We start from the raw sequence: 23,708 nt of genomic DNA on the forward strand, positions 1-23,708 counted from the left end.
TTCAGTATTCTGTGGTCAGCGTCTTTTTCCACTGAGTCGCAACTGATACATCTTTTCTTTGGGTGTTTTAGTTATTTTATCTTTGTTTCTGTCGGTTTTGGGTAATATATGATTTTTTATTTACTCTGTCTGTCCTATCACCTTTTGGGTGCAGCTTTAAATACCTTCCTCTACTTGTGTTTTCTGCTGGTGATAGACTTTGTTGAATTTATTCACTTTGCTGTAGTTTGTGTTAACTGCAGTAGTGATTCCTTTACTCCTTAGGAAACTGCTACTCTACCGATCCTAAGAGCAGCTAAGGACATTCAGGGAAAGCCACCGTAGAGTGGGGGCGCCATTACGTTATCTTAGGGTGCCAACCTCTGTGGTCAGAAAGGGACAGACCAGGGTCAGAGAAGGGTTTTTTCCTAGTCTGAAAAGGGACCAGTCAGGTTCAGGTATTTGTCTTCCTGGTTTGTACATTATCTGTGTAAATGTGCTTTGGCAGTCATAACATAACCACTGCACTCAGTAATTCAAAGCCAGAAAAGAAAGCAAGGAGACCATCAAAAAAGCATAAGCAAGAGGCCATAAGGTGCTTAAATGTACCCTGACACCATGCTCAACTTAAAAAGAACAGTGATATGAGCTGTAACCCTACCCTGAAGGAGCACTGTTGAAACACGTGTCGGGTATTTGGTGGGTGAGCCTTAACTTGTCCTTCTCATTATATGCACTGTTTGCACTTCATATTATTTATTGTATGCGACTATAACATTGTTGACACCTCTATTTATTATTTCTTCTACCTTGTTTCACATTGGTTAACTATGAAATTATCCTTTGACCACACCTTGTGGTTTTTATGTCACTCATATTTTTGGAACAATCCACTACTTAGTTTCTTCTCATTTTGTAACAAACATTAAAGGTTATATATTCTTTTGCTTAGGTGTCCTTTTGTATTGCTTTGATCCTTGGGGTAATTTTTCTCCAATTGACTCATCCACCATTGATTCCCCCTTTTTAACAAATTATTTAATAGAACATTTTTGATCAATTGTAATCAATTCAGTCCTTGAACATCTCTTTTTTTGGTCTTAAAAAAGCAATGGACAACCTATTTAACCCCTTAAGGCTATTTTCTCATCACATTTTTGCCCCAAACAGTGGCTCCATTGGGGCTTCAGTCTGAACACCTGATAAATGGGTTTCAGGTGGATCCGCCAGCAGTACCATTCACTTTAATGAAGATGACGGAGTATCTTTCATGCTTTGTCTGACCTTATTTTTGTCATTATGTACCTTTTTCAAGTGGGCAAAAAAACGCAGCCAACCACGTTTTTGCACCTGCTTCAAAAAAATAAAATATTGCCAAAAATCAAGTCTGATAGAGCATAAAGTGACCCTGACTGCTTTATTAAAGTCAATGGCTCCGTCAGTGGATATTTCTGAATCCCGTTTTCAGGACTTCAGTTGGAAGCTACAACAAAGCCACTGATGTGTGGCAAAATCATGATATGAACATAACCTAAAACCAAGAAATTTCTGATTTACAATAGGGCACAAATTATTCCATCATTATTTACATCACAACATTTTTCAAATCATATCTTTTTTATTCTTGCACGCAACTATATGTCTTGTTTTTGAGAAGAAAAATATACACTCAATTTTGAGGCATTATAGTGTTATTGTTTATTCATTATTAATTTAATTTAGGGGGTATACCCAAAAAATACAGTATGGTGTGTCCTCCCATATTCATTTTCTTAAAAGAAATATCTTGAATAATTTTTTTTTGTATAAATCGTTAATATCGAATATTATTGGTTATAGGTATACTATACCAAATATGTTGGTTTACTTTATTTTAAATGGGTTTGTATTATTTATATAAAATACATTTCATTTAAATAATATTTTCCTTTTTTATCAAAATTAAAGGATCTGTCAATTGATTTTCAGTCTCACCACAATTATGCCATTGTGCTGCTGGGAATTAGCTTTCTACCACATGCCCCTGTCAAATGAGGCCCCTTATTAGCATTATGTGTAAAAAGAAGTTATAATACGGCATGGACTGTATAGATTATCCAAAAGAGGCGCATAGCTTCTGTCACTTCTGGGCCCATCACTGTCGTCACTCTGTAGGCAACAAAAAATGTCACATAGGTCCTAACAGGGGTCAATGATACTACCAGCTAGGCTATAGGTCCCAGATTGGTGAGTAACTCGGTACACTGGCCACCTTCATTCCCTGAAGCATGGCATTTTCATGAAATAATGGAAATTCATGAAATAATTAAAAAAAAATTGATGTGGGGCTTCGCCCTATATTTGTGTCCAGCCAGGTACAGCAGGCAGGAACGAGTTGCGCCCAACCACCAGCTGCCTATTTGTACCTGGCCGGACACAACAATATAGGGAAGCCCTTTTTTTAAAAAATTATTTCATGAAATAATTTTAAAAAAATTGACGTGGGGCTTCGCACTATATTTGTGTCCAGCCAGGTACAGCAGGCAGGAACGGGCTGCCCCCAACCCCCAGCTGCCTATTTGTACCTGGTTGGACACAACAATATAGGGAAGCCCTTTTTTTCTTAATTATTTCATGAAATAATTAAAAAAAACAATACGTGAAGCTTCGCCCTATTTTTGTGTCCAGCCAGGTACAACTAGGCAGCTGGGGGCTGGAATCCGCAGTGCAGGGAGGCCCAAGATTTCTGGGCCCCACCCGCTGCAAATTGCAGTCCGCAGCCACCCCGGAAAATGGCGCGTTCATAGAAGCGCCATCTTCTGGCGCTGTACCCAACTCATCCAGGGCCCTGGTTCGGTGGCTCACTGGGTAATAAAGGGGTTAAGGCCAGCTTGGCATTATCAGCTGGCCCTAAGCCCGAAATTCATGGGGTCACGCCAATATTAGACATGACCACCATGAATTTCTAGTAAAGTATTTAAAAAAAACACAACACCCAGAAAAAAGTCCTTTAATTGAAATAAACACACAATTCTTTATTGTTCTAAATTAAACTATACTTACCATCACGCCCATTCCAGCTGAAGCCAACGATCTCCTGCAATAAAAGAAAAATAATAAAGCAACCTCATCCTTACCTTTACATGGTTCCCACGACAGCTTCAGCTCTGCTACATCGAGATGACAGGCTGGACCGCAGCAGAACGCTGCCATCCAGCCTGTCATCCCGCAGACACTGAGAAGCGCAGGCATGCTTGCGCTCCTCAGTGTATCTCTGTGACGGCATAAAGATGAGCCGAGGTCATGTCCAATGAACTCGGCTCACCTCATGCACGTCACTGACAGCGTGGGAACATTCTCCTGCACTCAGCGCTTCAGCGTGAGAATTTTCCCACGCTGTCAGTGACGTACATGAGGTGAGCCGAGTTCATTGGACATGACCTCACCTCATGCACGTTACTGACAGCGTGGGAAAATTCTCACGCTGAAGCGCTGAGTGCAGGAGAATGTTCCCACGCTGTCAGTGACGTGCATGAGGTGAGCCGAGTTCATTGGACATGACCTCGGCTCATTTTTATGCCATCACAGAGAGACACTGAGGAGTGCAAGCATGCCTGCGCTTCTCAGTGTCTGAGGGATGACAGGCTGGATGGCAGCGTTCTGCTGCGGTCCAGCCTGTCATCTCGATGTAGCAGAGCTGAAGCTGTCCTGGGAACCATGGAAAGGTAAGGATGAGGTTGCTTTATTATTTTTCTTTTATTGCAGGAGATCATTGGCTTCAGCTGGAATGGGCGTGATGGTAAGTAGAGTTTAATTTAGAACAATAAAGAATTGTGTGTTTATTTCAATTAAAGGACTTTATTCTGGCTGTTTGTGTTTTTTTTTTAACTTTGACTATGGGGTTAGTAATGGGGGTGTCTTATAGACGCCTCTCCATTACTAACCTGGGCTTGATGTCAGCTGGCATTATAAGCTGACATCAACCCCAGCCCTATTACCCCACTGCCACCGCTACAGGGCAGTGGGAAGAGCGAGGCTAAGTGCCAGAATTGGCGCATCCTATGGATGCGCCATTTCTGGGGCGGCTGACGGCTGGTGTTTCTAGCCAATATTCATGGCACCCTTCCTGGGCTATTAATATCAGCCCCCAGCTGTCTGCCTAGCCCTTGCTAGCTATTAAAATAGGGGGGACCCCACGTCATTTTTTTGAGGGGGTCCCCCATTTTAATAGCTAGTAAAGGCTAGGTATTCAGCTGGGGGCTGATATTAGTAGCCTGGGAAGCTCCGTGGGTATTACCACCTTCCCAGGCTTCAAACATCTGCCCCAGCTGTCTGCTTAACCTCCGCTAGAGACTAAAATTACGGGGAACCCCACGCCAATTTTTTTTTAAATAAATCCTTTATTTTAACACTAAATGACAAGTACAATAATCAACACTGTCACTGTACTTCATATATATGTGACTGACATGTTTCTATCTATCTAATCTGTGTGTGATTCTCTATTCCTTCTATTCTAAAATGTCGGGTACAGATGCTGAATTGCCGGCCGGCTTTTTTAAAGAGACGGTGCATGAAAACACTATTATATTTTTAAATAAATCCTTTACACTAAATGACAAGTACAGTAAGCAACACTGTCACTGTACTTCATATATATGTGACTGACATTTTTCTATCTATCTAATCTATGTGTGAAGCTCTATTCTGTCTGTTATAAATTGTCGGGTACCGCAGCTGAATTGCCGGCCGGCTTTTTTAAAGAGACAGCGCATGAAAACACAATTATTTTTTTAAATAAATCCTTTACACTAAATGACAAGTACAGTAAGCAACACTGTCACTGTACTTCATATATATGTGACTGACATGTTTCTATCTATCTAATCTATGTGTGAAGCTCTATTCTGTCTGTTATAAATTGTCGGGTACCGCAGCTGAATTGCCGGCCGGCTTTTTTAAAGAGACAGTGCATGAAAACACAATTATTTTTTTAAATAAATCCTTTACACTAAATGACAAGTACAGTAAGCAACACTGTCACTGTACTTCATATATATGTGACTGACATGTTTCTATCTATCTAATCTATGTGTGAAGCTCTATTCTTTCTGTTGTAAATTGTAGGGTACCGGTGTATGCCGCTGATGAATTGCCGGCTTTTCGCGTAATACATTCTACATTATTCTTAGTTGTTTTACTTCATGTAGAATTAACCTACAAGGAAAGAAAGGGTTTATTTTCATTCCGATATTTGTGTCCCATTGACTTGCATTGGTTTCCGGTATCGGAATCGGCGATATCCGATACTTTTTGGGTATCGGTCCGATCCGATCCAATCCGATACGATATTTCCTGATATCGGAAGGTATCGCTCAACACTATCCTTAACATATTTCACAGGAAAGCACTTTCAGTTTCGTTTTTGAACGTTTTATTTTGAGCCTGTAAAAGTGGCTTAATACCTCTTACCACGTTGTTGACAGCAGTGACCTGGGGGGTCAGAAATGCTTCCTGGGGCGATCCCCATGCTGTCCCCATGTCATTTGAGCACTGTCACTATTGTTTTGGGCACTTGTTAGGCTTTTAAAAGACTGCCGGGGGAGCCGCCGCAAAAATGCTCGAGTCTCCCATAGACTAACATTGGGCTCGTTGCTCGGGTCGAGCACCCGAGTATCACGGCGAGCTCGGCCCAAGCTTCGAGCACCCGAGCATTTTAGTGCTCGCTCAACACTACTAATTAGGCATTATTACAAGCTATTGGACTACAAAAACTCTATATATTTTTTTTGCACAGGGACCCTCTCCTGACCATATCCATACCTGATTTAGTGTCAGAAATCTAGTTAAAGTTTACTTTTAATTTCTTTTCACTATTATTATGCTTTAATTTACACGTATATTTTTTATGTTTTTTGTCCCATAAACGGGATACTTTTAGGTGCTTCCTTATTTAACCTATTGTAATATTGATAAGTACATTTTATACAGTGGGTATGGAAAGTATTCAGACCCCTTTCAATTTTTCACTCTTTGTTTCATTGCAGCCATTTGTTAAATTCTAAAAAGTTCATTTTTTCTCATTAAAGTACACTCTGCATCCCATCTTGTCTGAAAAAAAACAGAAATGTAGAAATTTTTGCTAATTTAATGAAAAAGAAAAACTGAAATATCACATAGTCATAAGTATTCAGACCCTTTGCTCAGTATTGAGTAGAAGCTCCCTTTTGAGCTAGTACAGCCTTGAGTCTTCTTGGGAATGATGCAACAAGTTTTTCACACTGGGATTTGGGGATCTTCTGTTATTCTTCCTTGCAGATCCTCTCCAGTTCCGTCCGGTTGGATGGTGAACATTGGTGGACAGCCATTTTCAGGTCTCTCCAGAGATGCTCAATTGGGTTTAGGTCAGGGCTCTAGCTGGGCCAGTCAAGAATGGTCACAGAGTTGTTCTGAAGCCACTCCTTTGTTATTTTAGCTGTGTGCTTAGGGTCATTGTCTTGTTGGAAGGTGAACCTTCGGCCAAGTCTGAGGTCCAGAGCACTCTGGAAGAGGTTTTCATCCAGGATATCTCTGTACTTGGCCGCATTCATGCTTCCTTCAATTGCAACCAGTCGTCCTGTCCCTGCAGCTGAAAAACACCCCCATAGCATGATGCTGCCTCCACCATGTTTCACTGTTGGGATTGTATTGGGCAGGTGCCAGGTTTTCTCCACACATACCGCTTAGAATTATCACCAAAAAGTTCTATCTTCGTCTCATCAGACTAGAGAATCTTATTTCTCATAGTCTGGGAGTCTTTCATGTGTTTTAAGCAAACTCTATGCGGACTTTCATATGTCTTGCACAGAGGAGAGGATCCGTCGGGCCACTCAGCCATAAAGGCCTGACTGGTGGATGGCTGCAGTGATAGTTGACTATGTGGAACTTTCTCCCATCTCCCTACTGCATCTCTGGAGCTCAGGCACAGTGATCTTGGGGTTCTTCTTTACCTCTCACACCAAGGCTCTTCTTCCACAATTTGTCAGTTTGGCTGGATGGCCAGGTCTAGGAAGACTTCTGTCGGTCCCAAACTTCTTCCATTTAAGGATTATGGAGGCCACTATGCTCTTAAGAACCTTGAGTAACGCAGAAATTCTTTTGTAACCTTGGACAGATCTGTGCCTTTCCACAATTCTGTCTCTAAGTTCCTTGTGCAGTTCCTTTGAGCTCATGATTCTCATTTGGTCTGACATTCACTGTGAGCTGTGAGGTCTTATATAGACAGGTGTGTGCCTTTCCAAATCAAGTCCTATCAGTGTAATTAAACACAGCTGGACTCCAATGAAGGAGTAGAACCATCTCAAAGAGAATCACAAGGAAATGGACAGCATGTGACTTAAATATGAGTGTCTGAGCAAAGGCTCTGAATACTTATGACCATGTGATCAGAGGCATAGCTAGGGTTTGGTTCAGGGGGGCGAAAGTTCTGAGTAGGTCCCTAACCAGGTAATCATGATTACAGCTATGGTGGTGCAGCCAGAAAGCAGATGTAGGGGAACCTCAGCAGATGACCGCGCTGTTACTGAAAATAATCTCTATACAGCACTGATATTACCGCCATATGGTGACATATATTGATAGAAACCAGTCCTGCAGAACATATAGGAGATTACAGTACAGTTATATATAGTGACTTACAGCTGACATTCTTTCTGATTAAATTGTTCACTTTTCCCATCTTTTCCATCTGGCCCAGACCAACACGACAATGTCTCCATCCAGAACTCGGAGTCTCAGGTCAGCAGAAATCACAACCAAGACACATTTGACTCGTTACATTTCAGGCATCGTCCCCATCTATTCCCACCCTGCACAAACACCTCTACCTGCTGATAATCCAATACTGAGCCTCTGTTGCTGTACGTGTCTCTATTACTGCACCTGCTGTGTACCCTCTAGATGGTAAAACAAACCTCTAGAATATAGTAATCCACTGTGCAAGTGCCCTAGAAAACAGTGCACACATTGTGCCCCCTAGAAAGTAATAATGCCCTCTGTGTGCCCCTCTGACAGTCACAATAACCTAAGTTCCCCTATAACGATAAGTGCCCACTTAAGATTTAATAATGTCCTGAGTCTCCCCCCCATGTACAGCTCCCCTCTAAATAGTATGATGCTCTCTTATACATAGTATAATGCTCCCTCACTGTATAGTACCCCCACATGCAGTATACTGACCGCTTAGTTGCCTCCAAACTGATGTCTCCCACACTGTATGATGGCCCCACACTGTGCAAAGACCCCACATTATCTCCCACACTGTATGATGGCCCCACACTGTGCAGAGACCCCACATTATCTCCCACACTGTATGATGGCCCCCACACTATACAAAGACCCCACATTATCTCCCACACTGTATGATGGCCCCCACACTGTGCAAAGACCCCACATTATCTCCCACACTGTATGATGGCCACCACACTGTGCAAAGACCCCACATTATCTCCCACATTGTATGATGGCCCCCACACTATACAAAGACCCCAAATTATCTCCCACACTGTATGACCCTAACTGTAATCCCCACACTGTACAAATAGCCTACTTAGAGTTTAATGCCCCCCATAGGCAGAGTCTGTAGTATAATCCCCCCATAGTCAGAGTCTGTAGTATAACGCCCCCCATAGGCAGAGTCTGTAGTAGAATGCCCCCCCATAGGCAGAGTCTGTAGTATTATGCCCCTCATAGGCAGTGTCTGTAGTATAATCCCCCATAGTCAGAGTCTGTAGTATAATGCCCCACCATAGGCAGAGTCTGTAGTATAATGCCCCCCCCATAGGCAGAGTCTGTAGTATAATGCCCTCTCATAGGCAGTGTCTGTAGTATAATGCCCCCCCTTTATAGGCAGAGTCTGTAGTATAATGCCCCCTTTATAGGCAGAGTCTGTAGTATAATGCCCCCTTTATAGGCAGAGTCTGTAGTATAATGTGCCCCCCTCATAGGCAGAGTCTGTAGTATAATGTGCCCCCCTCATAGGCAGCGTCTGTAGTATAATGCCCCCCCCCTTTATAGGCAGAGTCTGTAGTATAATGTGCCTCCCTCATAGGCAGAGTCAGTAGTATAATGTGCCCCCCCTCATAGGCAGAGTCTGTAGTATAATGCTACCCCCCTCATAAGCAGAGTCTGTAGTATAATGCCCCCCCTCATAGGCAGATTCTGTAGGCAGTATAATGTGCCCCCCATAGGCAGAGTCAGTAGTATAATGTGCCCCCCCATAGGCAAAGTCTGTAGTATAATGTGCCCCCACATAGGCGGAGTCTGTAGTATAATGTGCCCCCCCCATAGCCAGAGTCTGTAGTATAATGTCGGCCCTCTCGCCCCCGGCAAAAAAATTAATAAGCATGATACTCACCTTTCCTCCTCGTTCCCTCGCTGCTCTGAGTGTTGCGCCCGGCCTACACCTCAGCACAGATGGCCGGGTGCCAAGTGATGACGTCACTGACATCAGACTCAGAGGGGACTGATGGGAGAGAGGGAGCGTCACGCTCCCTCTCTCTCATCAGTGAACTTGAAGCGGTGGCGAGCGGGGGGCCTGATTTTGGCATCAGGGACCCCCTGCCCTCCTGCATAGCGGCCGCTGGGTGGTGAAGGGACAGAGTCTCCCTGCTCTGCCCGTGGTATAACTGTATCCGGCGTGCGCAGCATGCTGGATACAGTTGCACAGCCGTAGCTCCGGGTGGGCCCCCTCAGAGCTCGGGGCCCGGGGCCACAACTGTAGCTATGCTACTGCATGTGATATTTCAGTTTTTCTTTTTTAATAAATTTGCAAAAATTTCTTCATTTCTGTTTTTTTTTTCAGTCAAGATGGGGTGCAGAGTGTACTTTGATGAGAAAAAAAATGAACTTTTTAGAATTTACCAAATGGCTGCAATGAAACAAAGAGTGTAAAACTTAAAGGGGTCTGAATATTTTCCGTGCCCACTGTATCTCTGTGCAATATAACCATGCTTCTTCTGCTGATCAGGCAGGTAAAGAAACATTTCTCTACCTCATTGTCTTCTTGTATTATATTGAGGTGTACAAAGGCGTCAAAACTGTGCATGATTTTACAAAATTGTTTAACCCTTATTCTTGTGTTTTACTGGGTTATTTGAAAATAATAATGTATTTAAAGCATTTATTTAACATTTTTTAGAGATACACATAATGATTTTCAAATTTTTTTTTACGTTGTGCTGATAGCATACTTGCACTAGCCTTTAGACAGATTTAATTTTAAAATTTACATTTCAAAGAACAATTACATTATCTGTCTGCCTATCTACCTTTCTTTCTACATATTAGTTTTTACTACCTAATAACTATGATTTCCATAGCTTTAAAACAAAAGATTAAATTGATGCTCATCCTAAGTAGTGTTAGCCACCCCCGTAGTGTTTGGGTTCGGTTCGTCGAACACCGGGATGTTCGTGGAACTGTTCATCGAACACCTTAGAACACCGTCGAACACCATTCGAACCCATGGCAGGCAAACAAAAACACATAGAAAACACATTCAAAGGTGTCCAAAAGCTGACAAACTGCTCAGAAGACACTCTCTTTAAAAAAGCCGGCCGGCAATTCAGCATCGGTACTCGACAATTTAGAACAGAAAAAATAGAGCATCACACATAGATTAGATAGATAGAAACATGTCAGTCACATATATAAGAAGTACAGTGATAGTGTTGGTTACTGTACTTGTCATTTAGTGTTAAAGTATTTATTAAAAAAAATAATAGTGTTTTCATGCACCGTCTCTTTAAAAAAGCCGGCCGGCAATTCAGCATCGGTACCCGACAATTTAGCACAGAAAAAATAGAGCATCACACATAGATTAGATAGAAACATGTCAGTCACATATATAATAAGTACAGTGATAGTGTTGATTACTGTACTTATCATTTAGTGTTAAAATAAAGGATTTATTAATAAAAAGAATTAGCGAGGGGTTCCCCTTAATTTTAGTCTCTAGCGGAGGTTAAGCAGACGGCTGGGGCAGATGTTTGAAGCCTGGGAAGGGGGTAATACCCACGGAGCTTCCCAGGCTACTAATATCAGCCCCCAGCTGAATACCTAGCCTTTACTAGCTATTAAAATGGGGCACTCAAAAAAAAATGACGTGGGGTCCCCCCTATTTCCTCACGCTGTCAGTGATGTGCATGAGGTGAGCTGAGTTTATTGGACATGAACTGGGCTCATCTGGATGCCGTCACAGCCAGACACTGAGGAGCGCAAGCATGCCTGCGCTTCTCAGTGTCTGCGGCATGGCAAGCTGGATGGCAGCTTTCGGCTGCGATCCAGCCTGTCATGTGAATGTAGCAGAGCTGGAGCCGTCCTGGGAACCATGGAAAGGTAAGGATGAGGTTGGTTTATTATTTTACTTTTATTGCAGAAAACATTGGCTTCAGCTGGAATGGGCGTGACGGTAAGTATGGTTTAATGTAGAACATTAAAGAATTGTGTGTTTATATCAATTAAAGGACTTTATTCTGGGTGTTGTGTTTTTTTAAATATTTTACTAGAAATTCATGGAGGTCATGTCAAATATTGGCGTGACCCCATGAATTTCGGGCTTAGGGCCAGCTGATAATACCAAGCTGGCCCTAACCCCTTTATTACCCAGTGAGCCACCGCACCAGGGCCCTGGATGAGTTGGGTACAGCGCCAGAAGATGGCGCTTCTATGAACGTGCCATTTTCTGGGGTGGCTGCGGTCTTCAATTTGCAGCGGGGGGGGGCCCAGAAAGCTTGGGCCCTCCTGCGCTGCGGATTCCAGCCCCCCCTAGTTGTACCTGGCTGGACACAAAAATAGAGCGAAGCCCCACATATTTTTTTTTTAATTATTTCATGAAATTCATGAAATAATAAAAGAAAAAAAAAGGGCTTCCCTATATTGTTGTGTCCGGCCAGGTACAAATAGGCAGCTGGTGGTTGGGGGCAGGCCATTCCTGCCTGCTGTATCTGACTGGACACAAAAATAGGGCGAAGCCCCACGTCAATTTTTTTTAAATTATTTCATGAAATTCATGAATCAGCTTTCGGCTGCGATCCAGCCTGTCATGGGAATGTAGCAGAGCTGGAGCCGTCCTGGGAACCATGGAAAGGTAAGGATGAGGCTGGTTTATTATTTTAATTTTATTGCAGAAGACATTGGCTTCAGCTGGAATGGGCGTGCTGGTAAGTATGGTTTAATTTAGAACATTAAAGAATTGTGTGTTTATTTCAATTAAAGGACTTTATTCTGGCTGTTTGTGTTTTTTTTTAACTTTGACTATGGGGTTAGTAATGGGAGTGTCTTATAGATGCCTCTCCATTACTAACCTGGGCTTGATGTCAGCTGGCATTATAAGCTGACATCAACCCCAGCCCTATTACTCCACTGCCACCGCTACAGGGCAGTGGGAAGAGTGAGGCTAAGTGCCAGAATTGACGCATCCTATAGATGCGCCAGTTCTGGGGCGGCTGACGGCTGGTGTTTCTAGCCTGGGAGGGGGCCAATATTCATGTCACCTTTCCTGGGCTATTAATATCAGCCCCCAGCTGTCTGCCTAGCCTTTGCTAGCTATTAAAATAGGGGGGACCCCACGTCATTTTTTTGGGGTCCACCATTTTAATTGCTAGTAATGGCTAGGTATTCAGCTGGGGGCTGATATTAGTAGCCTAGGATGCTCCGTGGGTATTACCCCCTTTCCAGGCTTCAAACATCTGCCCCAGCCGTCGGCTTAACCTCCGCTAGAGACAAAAATTAAGGGGAACCCCACGCCAATTTTTTTTTACATAAATCCTTTATTTTAACACTAAATGACAAGTACAGTAAGCAACACTATCACTGTACTTATTATATATGTGACTGACCTGTTTCTATCTATCTAATCTATGTGTGATGCTCTATTCTTTCTATTCTAAATTGTCGGGTACTGATGCTGGATTGCCGGCCGGCTTTTTTAAAGAGACGGTGCATGAAAACACTATTATTTTTTTAAATAAATACTTTAACACTAAATGACAAGTACAGTAACCAACACTGTCACTGTACTTATTATATATGTGACTGACATGTTTCTCTCTATCTAATCTATGCGTGATGCTCTATTCTTTCTGTTCTAAATTGTCGGGTACTGGTGTATGCCGCTACTGAATTGTCGGCTTTTCATGTTTCACTGTGAGCACTGTTACCATCAATTTGGGCAACCACTGTAATGCCACAACCACCATGGCTGTGGCATTACAGTGAGTGCCAGACAATCCCTGCATGATATGAAAAAATCCAGTTACGCTTTTGGTGCACGAACAGTTATTGAACATAACCTCGAACAGCCAAATTTTTTGCAAATCGTTCGCGTTCGTCGAACGACCGGAACACCGTCCAAAACAGCTCGAATTTGAGATTGGCGAACAGTTCTAGTCGAACACCGCTCATCTCTAATCCTAAGCTTTCTTTGCATTGATTGAGCATATGTTTTAATATACACTGTCTTCCAAATTATTATGCAAATAATATTTTCTCAGATTTTCCAAAATTACCTATATGAATTGCAGTCATTGTAATTTTCCAGTCAAATAACTATTAGCGTACAATTGAAAGGTTTTTGTACAAACTGCCTATGATAACAGTATATTTAAAAAAAAATAAAAAACTCAAACTGCACTCAAAATGCATGTTCCAAATTATTATGCACAGCAGAGTTTTCAACCTTTTCATTTTAATAAAGAACAAAAAAATGGTCATTTTTGAAATTATAAGCATTAGCAGGTTATTACAAACTGAAATCAAACAGTTTTCAACTCAAAACTTTATTCTAGGTGATGTTACATTTGCACATAGGACCCCTTGTTCGAAAGGAGCTTCTGAACTCTCTCGTCCATTGAATTTGTCAGGTTTTGGATGGTTTCTGCTTCAATTGTTTTGCATGAGGACAGAATACCCTCCCAGAGCTGTTGTTGGATGTGAACTGCCTCCCGCCATCATAGACATTCCTTTTTATGATGCTCCAGAGGTTCTCAATGGGGTTGAGGTCAGGGGAGCATGGGTGCCACACCATAAGTTTGTCCCATTTTATGCCCATAGCAGCCAGAGATGCAGATGTGTTATGTGCAGCATGAGAAGGGGCATTATCATGCATGAAAATGATCTTGCTGCGGAATGCACGGTTCTTCTTCTTGAACCATGGAAGGAAGTGCTGTTTGAAAAACTCAACATACATTATGGAGTTCATCTTTACCCCTTCAGGGATCCTAAAAGGGCCGACAATCTCTCTCCCCATGATTCCAGCCCAAAACATTACTCCACCTCCTCCTTGTTAGCGCCGTAGCCGTGTTTGCATGGGGTGTCCTTCAACCAGCCATCCTCCACTCCATCCATCTGGACCATCGAGATCATTTCATGCATGATAATGCCCCGTCTCATGCTGCACATAACACATCTGCATCTCTGGCTGATATGGGCATAAAAGGGGACAAACTTATGGTGTGACCCCCTTGCTCCCCTGACCTCAACCCCATTCAGAACCTCTGGAGCATCATCAAAAGGAGTGTCTATGATGGTGGGAGGCAGTTCACATCTAAGCAACAGCTGTGGGAGGGTATTCTGTCCTCATGCAAAACAATTGAAGCAGAAACCATCCAAAACCTGACAAATTCAATGGACGAGAGAGTTCAGAAGCTCCTTTCGAACAGGGGGTCCTATGTGCAAATGTAACATCACCTAGAATAAAGTTTTGAGTTGAAAACTGTTTGATTTCAGTTTGTAATAACCTGCTAATGCTTATAATTTCAAAAATGACCATTTTTTTGTTCTTTATTAAAATGAAAAGGTTGAAAACTCTGCTGTGCATAATAACTTGGAACATGCATTTTGAGTGCAGTTTGAGTTTTTTTTTTTTTAAATATACTGTTATCATAGGCAGTTTGTACAAAAACCTTTCAATTTTACTCTAATAGTTATTTGACTGGAAAATTACAATGACTGCAATTCATATAGGTAATTTGGGAAAATCTGAGAAAATATTATTTGCATAATAATTTGTAACACAGTGTACATCAGGTGAGAATTTCATTTGCATTTTCAGTCGCAGAACAATTGATTTAACAGAAGTTATTAAAAAATGTATAAACCCCCCCAAAAATATAGTGAGGTCATAGGATGAAGAATAAAAAAATTATTAGTATTTTAATCTTCTAATTAAATCTGGAAATCCTTGAAATGTAGTCATATTTTTTTGAACACCGAGTAAAATGCCACAGTCATCACAAGCTTAATGAAAAGGTTGGCAAGAATTTCTTAATATCACTTTGCTAATCATTTACTCTCTCCTTCCTAGCACTCGTCTCTTACAAATTGTTGTTACGTCTGAATGTGGAATCTCATTTGCTGGTAAGATGTACATTTATTGATAAGGTGTAAATTATAATCTTTACAAATATGAATTGAAATATTTTGAAGAATACATTGATTTGATTTTCATGAATGATTATGAAACGGAGTCTAAGGTGATAAAAGCATTGCTTAGGAAAACTTGGCGGTCCCAATCGGTATCAAAGAGGAAACTAGGTACATCTCTCTCATTTCCCTGCCTGGCTGCTCCTTTGTTAGTTTTGTCTCAATCATTACTATCTTGTACCCACCTATGGGGTCTCTTATCTACTCATCTTTCTTAGGCAGTAAATGACAAGGCATCTCCTGCCTTGCAAAGTCCTGTTTCCTCCTCCAAAGTTGCAGTGGCATATACCTTTAGGGGACTATCTTATTAGAAGAAAGTAGCAACTATTTATGACAATCAAAGCCTTGGGAGGTACATACCGCCATTGCGTGTATGCTGGAAGAGGAAGCAGGACTTTAAAAGTAAGTATTGTATGAGGGTGTACTACTTGATGCACACTATGGGTGAGATGTGCACGCACATATACTGTATATACAGTGACTGTCTGATCCGGAACCACCATAAAGTAAGAGTAAATGAGGCTTAAACTGAGCCACCATCAGCAGCCACACAGGTAGGGTACAGTAACCACCTGGAGGACAGTCCCCGGAAGGTACAAGATCTTTGTACATTATATATGTATGGCGTACATACATTGTACTCTAGCTTTGGATCGATGCACAGAAGATCAATGTACAAAATGCCACACATACAGAAAAAAATAAGGCAAAGTTGCAGTCATGATACCCAATTTCCAAGCATCAATTCTGTGAATTTAGCAAAGTATATCAGTAAGTTTCCTATATATTTGTATCGATTTCATTTTGAAAATCTGGAATGCGGATTCCTCTATATCCACTGCATGTTGTACCATTGGGTACAGGTGAATATTCTGTATTTGTTTGCATCCAAGACACATTCCACAAATACCCCATTCGTAGCCTGATGAAGGATATATTAGCCGAAACATTGCTATACTTCACTTTTTGTTGTAATAACTTTCCGTTTAGTGCCCATTCTTGGTGTGCTATTCCCTTATACAGTTAAAGTAACTAATCTAAAACCTGATCACTTACGTGTGAGCTTGCCAAGACCCTTCTGTTGGATCTGCAAAATTATATAGAACTTCAATATTATGCCAGTTCTTAGTATATTTTTCCAGAATATTCTATTGCCCCTACATCATTATTAATTTATCAACTCTTTCTTTTTTTAAGGAAGCAAAGTCGCTTAGCGCAGCATTAATCTGTCTCACTAGCGCAGAATATGCACCCACCCCAAGTTTCAGCTAATAAATCACTTATAAATAAATAGATGACAGGTAGAATTATTGTACAAGCTCTTTTACACTGGCTTGCCCACCCTATCATCTTTAATGACTCCAAAAGAACTCCTCGGATCTTTAAAGTGTATGTGATTTAATGACAGTAACCTTGTAGGAAAATTTACTAAATGATAGATGAGTTCGAGCAAAAAACGTAAGCAGATCAAATCAATCAAAATTTAGATTGAAAAACATTTAAACTGCAATTTATAAAGCTGAAATCATGGTATTACTGAAAATGACATTAATTAGATGGATTGTCCTGCTTAAAAGAAAAAATCTGCTGTCATGATTCACCTGTATGACCCCTGCAAGTGAAAATCGCTACTTTTATTGAGATTTTTTTTAAACTTAAAGCACATTTTTCAACATTTTTAACCATTTCCTGAGCACTTTTATGTTTTTTTTAGCACTTTTTAGCTTTTATTTGGGCATCTTTTTAGTGGCATTCCCTGGATATCTGTGACACTGGCTATAGTCACTTCTCATGGACAATCCATGGGGCAGAGGAGTCAAGATGTCTGTGGTCAAATACCAAGAGTGTACATTAAAGGGAAGATGGGCAGAACAAAAGAGAAAACAGGTCACAGTCCGAGGTCAGAAGTCCAAAAGTACAGCAGATTGAGACAAAGGGGCTAGGCAAACAAATCGTCAAAAGGCAAAGTCCGAGCTCAGGCAGCAAAAGATCTGAAGAGCAGAACACAAAAGCAGAAGGCATGCTCACCACCGAGCAAAGCTACAACTGGCAATAGTTTGACCATTAACAGCCAGCTAAATAGCCAGGCAATCACCCAGAAAGGCGACACTTGGAGGAAGCCCAGCAAGCCCAGCCTGATAGGTCTGCTGGACACTCCTAATTTAGCATGGGGACAGCCCCTAATTGGGTGGCCGAATATCCCTAATTAGCATGAGGATAGTCAGCAAACTCCAGTCGCTGATTGGGAGGTTGGGCTATCAAATACACAATACTGACAGCCCTGTACGCCCCATCCATCTATAGGGCACCTGAGTTGTCACTCACTGTGTCCCCAGGGCACAGTGACTGGCGGATGCGTGACAACATCTTCCTTAATGATCAAAGCACTCAAAGATAACTACACGTCTTCTGCGTGTTATTTTGGTGGTCCCATTGGCTTCTGTTGAAAAGAATTGAGTGCTTTCCTAGCAGAAAACAATGGCAAAATGTGTTTCTTCTTTTAACAACTTGACTTCTTTGAGAACCTGAAGCATTCAAAAGCCTGAACATATTAACAGCAAGTTGTTTTTCCATCTAAATTATTAGGACCATTCTTCTAGATATTTTTTCACCATTTTTTTTTTAGAGAACCTGCTCACAAAATGATGTAAAATGACCAGGATTTAGTATTATAAGAATAAAGGCTTATTCATACATACTGAAGTGCTTAGTGCTAGAGTTTATTCTCATTCATAAGAATTGATGTGTCTCAATAAACATGTAAAGTGATGAGGCTTTAATATCATCAATTATCAACAGGCTATCAATGTTTAGACGCAAAAATGTTGAGTTAAATTAATTAATCCATATACCGTACACCCTTCATATCCACAGTAAATACAAAAAAATCAAATAGACTCATACTGTACAAAAAACATGGAAAATTGTAAATGCAAAATTTAATTTTAAATTAAAAATGTATTTCCTTTTACTCATAAGTTATTAAACCCATAAGTGATCTTTCAATAAGCACTGTATAGTTTTTGATTTTTTTTTCATCTACACAATATATTAATCCAAAACTTATTTTATAGCTAGTGAAATGGTATTAAACTGGTATTTTAAAGACCTAAATTCATAAAAATGTGAATTTTCACCTAAACTAAATTCCGAAAGTTCCAGCTGGAAAAATAAATTCCTGACAGCAAGGATCCTTGTGATGGTTAATGTCTTCTTGATCAAAACCAATCACTTAAAATCAGAGTTTTATAACTACTTCTACTGATCGTAAAAAATCATATCCTACCTTAAAAGCTAGAGAAAATTAAATAACAGTTAAAGGGAACTTGTCACCCATCTTTAAAGGGGTTGTCCTAAAAGCAAAGTACACTTTAATCAATAGAGCTTGGAATAATAATAATTTTCACAATTGGATGTGGTGAAAAATGTTCCTGTGCTGAGTAGTGATGGGCGAATCTCCCTGACTGTTCAGGTCCGGCGGGTTCAGCCGAACGCCAAACAGTTTATTAAAAGTTCAGGTTCGGGTACCAGAACAGTACCTGAACACGGACCACATTCACATGAATGGGGGGCCCCAACATCCAGTGTTTGCCACACTGTCATGTGCATGACAGCGCGGCAAACGCTACTACTAATCGGCGGTAAGATCATTATCGTGGATCCGAGAGCAGCGGTTACCATGCTGTCAGATGATAGTGTGGGAATGGGGGGCCCGAACATCTGGTGTTTGCCACGCTGTCATGATCGGCAGTAAGATTAATATCACCGGTCAGAGTGCTGCAGTTCCCATGCTGTCAGAAGACAGAGTGAGCCTGCAGCTGTGACTAGATGCAAAAAGTTTATCTCCGGTCACAGGCGTCGGCAGATGGGGCTACTGCACCAATGAGCCTGCGCCTGCGCGGCTGATGGGAGTATTCATCTGCTGGGCCTGCGCCTGCGCTATAAACAAAAAAAATGCCGTGGGTACCCCTGTATTTTTGATAACCAGCCAGGAAAAACTGACAGCTGCAGGTTGCAACCCTCAGCTGTCAGCTTTAGCAAGGCTGGTTATCAAGAATAGAGTGGTCCCCACGCAGTTTTTTTTAAATTATTTAAAGAAATAATTTTAGAAAATGGCATGGGGTCCCCCCATTTTTGACAACCAGCCAAGCTAGAGCAGACTGCTGGGGGCTGGTATTCTCAGGCTGGTAAGGGTCCATGGATATTGGACCCCCCAGCCTAAAAATAGAAGCCTGCAGCTGCCCCAGAAAAGGCACATCTATTAGATGTGCCAATTCTGGCACTTTGCCCATCTCTTCCCACTGCCCTGTGATGGTGGCAAGTGGGGTAATATTTGTGGGGTTGATGTCACCTTTGTATTGTCCGGTAACATCAAGTCCTAAGCAGTGTTTGACAGTTTCAATTACTTTTCAGGACCATCTGTGGCTAAAGTTAGAATAAACAGGGAATAAAATTAATAAGTCATAAGTTATATAAATTATTTTCCAATAAATCAGACTGCTCAGTTTTTCCTAATCTACTGGCGGATTGGATTATCTGTTCAACCTGACATTTTCTTTATTTTAGCGCTTTCTCATCATGTAAAAATATACTGATGTAAATGGGACATTATAATATTACAATTTGAGGAATAGAAATAAAGAAAATAAAAGAGAAATACAGAATGGTTACTTACCATACAGAATTGTTATAAGGGAAACTGGCATGACTAAAATTCCCACAAGCATATCTGCCACGGCCAGCGACATGAGGAAGAAGTTGGTCGCATTTTGAAGTTTCTTTTCCAAAGAAACGGCCATAATGACAAGAATATTTCCCCCTATCGTTAATATAATGATGATCAATGTCAAAAGGGCAGACCAGTTCTTGTCAAGCGATGGATAGGATGACCTCTCTTCTTCCGATGCATTCATGGGATGCAATGTGGGCATACTTTGGTTTAAAGTCACATTGCTGTTAATATGCCAGGCCATCAGTCCATTGCGTATGCTGATATCTAGCGTAACTGTTGTCAGGCTGAATAACATCCCTGTGCCGCTAACAGTACTCATCATCTGAAGATAGCTATTTTGGATTGCGTTTTAGGAAAACGTTTAATTTCTGATGAAGACATGTGGTCAGCGATGTTAGGTGTTGTTCCCTGATGACGGAACAAAGAATATGATTTTCCATTATGTTCCACATATTATTGCTGGGTTGATAGTTAGATGATAATTGATTTTTGACCCAGAAGGACAAAAGTGTCTGCAGTGTCCACTTCATTCTCTGGTCAAGCATTCTGCAAAACAAGAACATCACTATCATTAAATCTAGGTTGAAAAGTCAATTATGTGATTATTACCCTAGTGTTCAAAGTGATACTCTCCATACGCCAATATAAAGTAATACATTCTTTAGATAATCTGAATAATAATCACAGCGTGCATGTAGAATACAGATGTATACTAACAATTATTTGCTTAGAATCATAACTGGAAAATGCAGCCGATATCATGGATTCTTATATTTTATTTTCTATACTCATCTAAATGGTTAATAAAGTAATAATGATAAAAATAATAATTTGGATTAATAAACTACCAGGATTGACTACTTTGGTTAAATGTTCATACATTAGAAAAACATGAGCAAACCATCACAAAGTAACTATACCATAAAACAGATTTTATAAAAGAAAGTGCTCCATGCAAAAAAAGGATATAAGGAAAAATGTAATAACAGGGTCAAAACAGATAAAAAATAGAATGGTACAAGCACAATGCCTAAAAAAATGAATTTTTTCTTTTTTTTGTGTCATAGGCAGCAAAAAATGTGATACTGCATGTATACGGAGCATTGAGATTGCACATTTTTTCAGGAATGTGCTCAGCTCCCGTCAGACTAAAAAAACCTGTAATCGTGCATGTCGAGAACGCTACAATGACGAGTATTATTTATTTATCTTTGTGCTCTGCTAATGTCACAATATCACATATTTTTTTCATCCGTGACATTGGCACTGACAATGACAATGTCATCTGTTTGAGTTGCAGACATTACACTAATTATTTCTATTAGGTGTGAACTCTGCCAATTTCACGGAATAAAACAAAAATCAATAGTAGTTAAAAATATCACAAACTTGACTAATAGGTGTTTGAGAATTGCTTGTTCCTGTTATTTAGGGCTTGTGAGGCAGTGACCGGGATCGTATACGAGGGACGTTATATCTCCCCCAGAATGTGTACAGAGACCTATTAAATCCATTGATGTGCATTGCAATCACAAACTCACCTGCGGCTGCAATGCAGGAATGAAGGTGAGCATGGACCTGGTCAGACTACCTGGCTAAGGCAGATTAAGTAAAACCCGGCGGGGCCTTCATTTCTTGGAGGAGGCTACAGGAAGGCAGTGGGGCGGCCTCCTCCCTCCAACCCGGGTTTTCCAGTGGCTCTTGCCACAGGTCCTTTAAAAACCATGCACTAAGGATTAGTGTTGTTCTGTATTGGAACCAGGGCTAATAAAACTTTTTTTTTGTTTATCCAGTTTAAAAAAAGTTGATTAAAAAGATTTCCTGATGTCAAGATATCAATGTCCATTTTAAGTTCAACACTTCAAATTCCTGCTTTATTTCAGCACAGTAGAGGAGCTTTGGGCGGCATGTGACCGTTGCTGAAAGAACTGATTGGTTCTTTTTCAAAAACTGAGCCAGCTCCTATGACTGAGAATCAGCCTTGATAGAGAAGGAGGACTACTAAAGTAAATCAGCCAGCCACCTTCATACACATCACTGGTCACACACAGAAAGCGCTCTCCTGTTCTAAAGTAAACCTACAAGTAAGAGGCTGGATAACAGCTTTGAGCAGCTCTCTAGCATTCTGAGTTCAAACACATTTGTAAGCTTCATCTTTTCTGACTTTTTTCAAGCAGGACAACTCTTTTAATTATACAAATTCCACTACATTAAAATGAAACAATACATGGAATATAACTGAACATGTTCATATTACCAATGACTAATATGAATAGGGCAGAGCGCATGAGTAAGGTCAAAATGCAAATTGTCATAAGTGTATTCATGAATTATACAGATCAAAGGCTGGGGGCAGTGGATCACTGCCTGCACCCTACACATAGCATGTTGGTCCGAACAGTGCCTTCTTTACACATTACGAAGCCTACGCAGTCGACCCCCACACACATTAACATGCCTCTAGGGTTTTCACACAGTATGATGCCTCCACAGTCCCCACACTACAATGGTCATTCTTTGCCCCCAACACAAATTAAGACACCCCCAGTGCTCCCCACATAGCATAATGCCTCAATAGGGCCACTACACAGTATGACGCTCACACATTATGCCTTCACTGTGTCCCCTCACATGGTATTTCCCACAGTGACGGTTCTCTCTCCCAATTGGGGTGCTTCCCCTCTGACTCATTAGCAAACAAAAAATAATCACCTAGATTTATTCACAGAATGAGTAGAGAAGACCCCCTCTCTGTGCTCTATGTGGCCTGGTGCAGTAAGCACAATTCAGTGGTGGCATTACGTATCTTGCTCTGAGCCTCACACCTGGCACAAGTGAATGGTGGACAACCAAGGTCAAGTAGAAGAGATACTGTAGCTGTATACTATGAAGATCTCAGTTGTTTTCATTTGATTTGTTCTTTTTCATGTAAGTTTTTTTTTGTATTCGTCAGTAGAGTTTATCCACAATACCAAACACATTTCAGAAGGTCTGTAATTTCGCAATTTAATTGAGTAGAATAATTATACTGTTTAATCTTATAACACCTGTTGTTTTTTTTTTTTTGCAATACTGGTCTTGATTTCATTTCTTTGAATTCTAAGCATCTAGTGCAGATGTATGTCATGCAAACCCCCAGGGCTTAATGTAGCAAATTGAGCAGAATTGATTTTCTGCATCTTATCAAGGATTCATAAAAAACTACTGTATCTCCTATTGTTTTTGATTAAACCGTCTTAAAGACTTCAGAAGAAATGCATTTACTCTTAAGTAAAAAATATTTATGCAAGTACTGCATGAGATTTCTGGTAACAGAATATTAAAAAAATTGTTTTAAAAAAACAGAAAGTTACATTACCGATGATGCTTACAATTTTGTCTTATAATTTTTTCCACATTCTAACCTGCATCCCTACAGGGCTATACAGCAACATCAGTAGAAAAGGCAGCATGCAACTTTTGTTATAAAGGAACCTGCTTTAGGAATTTAATTTCTTTTATTTCAAATACATTCCCTGTATGTTTTTTCATTTTAAAATAATTATGTTACTTCATC

General features: G+C 40.7%; 1 protein-coding gene across 1 annotated transcript in view; it reads right to left on the minus strand.

Annotated features, from left to right (window-relative positions):
* The window catches only part of LOC141154852 (5-hydroxytryptamine receptor 2A-like), a 773,101-nt gene that overhangs the window by 146,141 nt on the left and 603,252 nt on the right, over positions 1-23,708 (minus strand). The window contains exon 4 of the mRNA XM_073641357.1: positions 20,096-20,698. Within this exon, the coding sequence (XP_073497458.1) occupies positions 20,096-20,474 (379 nt within the window). The 5' untranslated portion in view covers positions 20,475-20,698. The remainder of the gene's footprint in view (positions 1-20,095; positions 20,699-23,708) is intronic.

The sequence above is a fragment of the Phyllobates terribilis genome, unplaced genomic scaffold (assembly GCF_046119375.1).
Source record: "Phyllobates terribilis strain yellow unplaced genomic scaffold, ASM4611937v1 Scaffold_7__3_contigs__length_470593459, whole genome shotgun sequence".
Lineage (NCBI taxonomy): Eukaryota > Metazoa > Chordata > Amphibia > Anura > Dendrobatidae > Phyllobates > Phyllobates terribilis.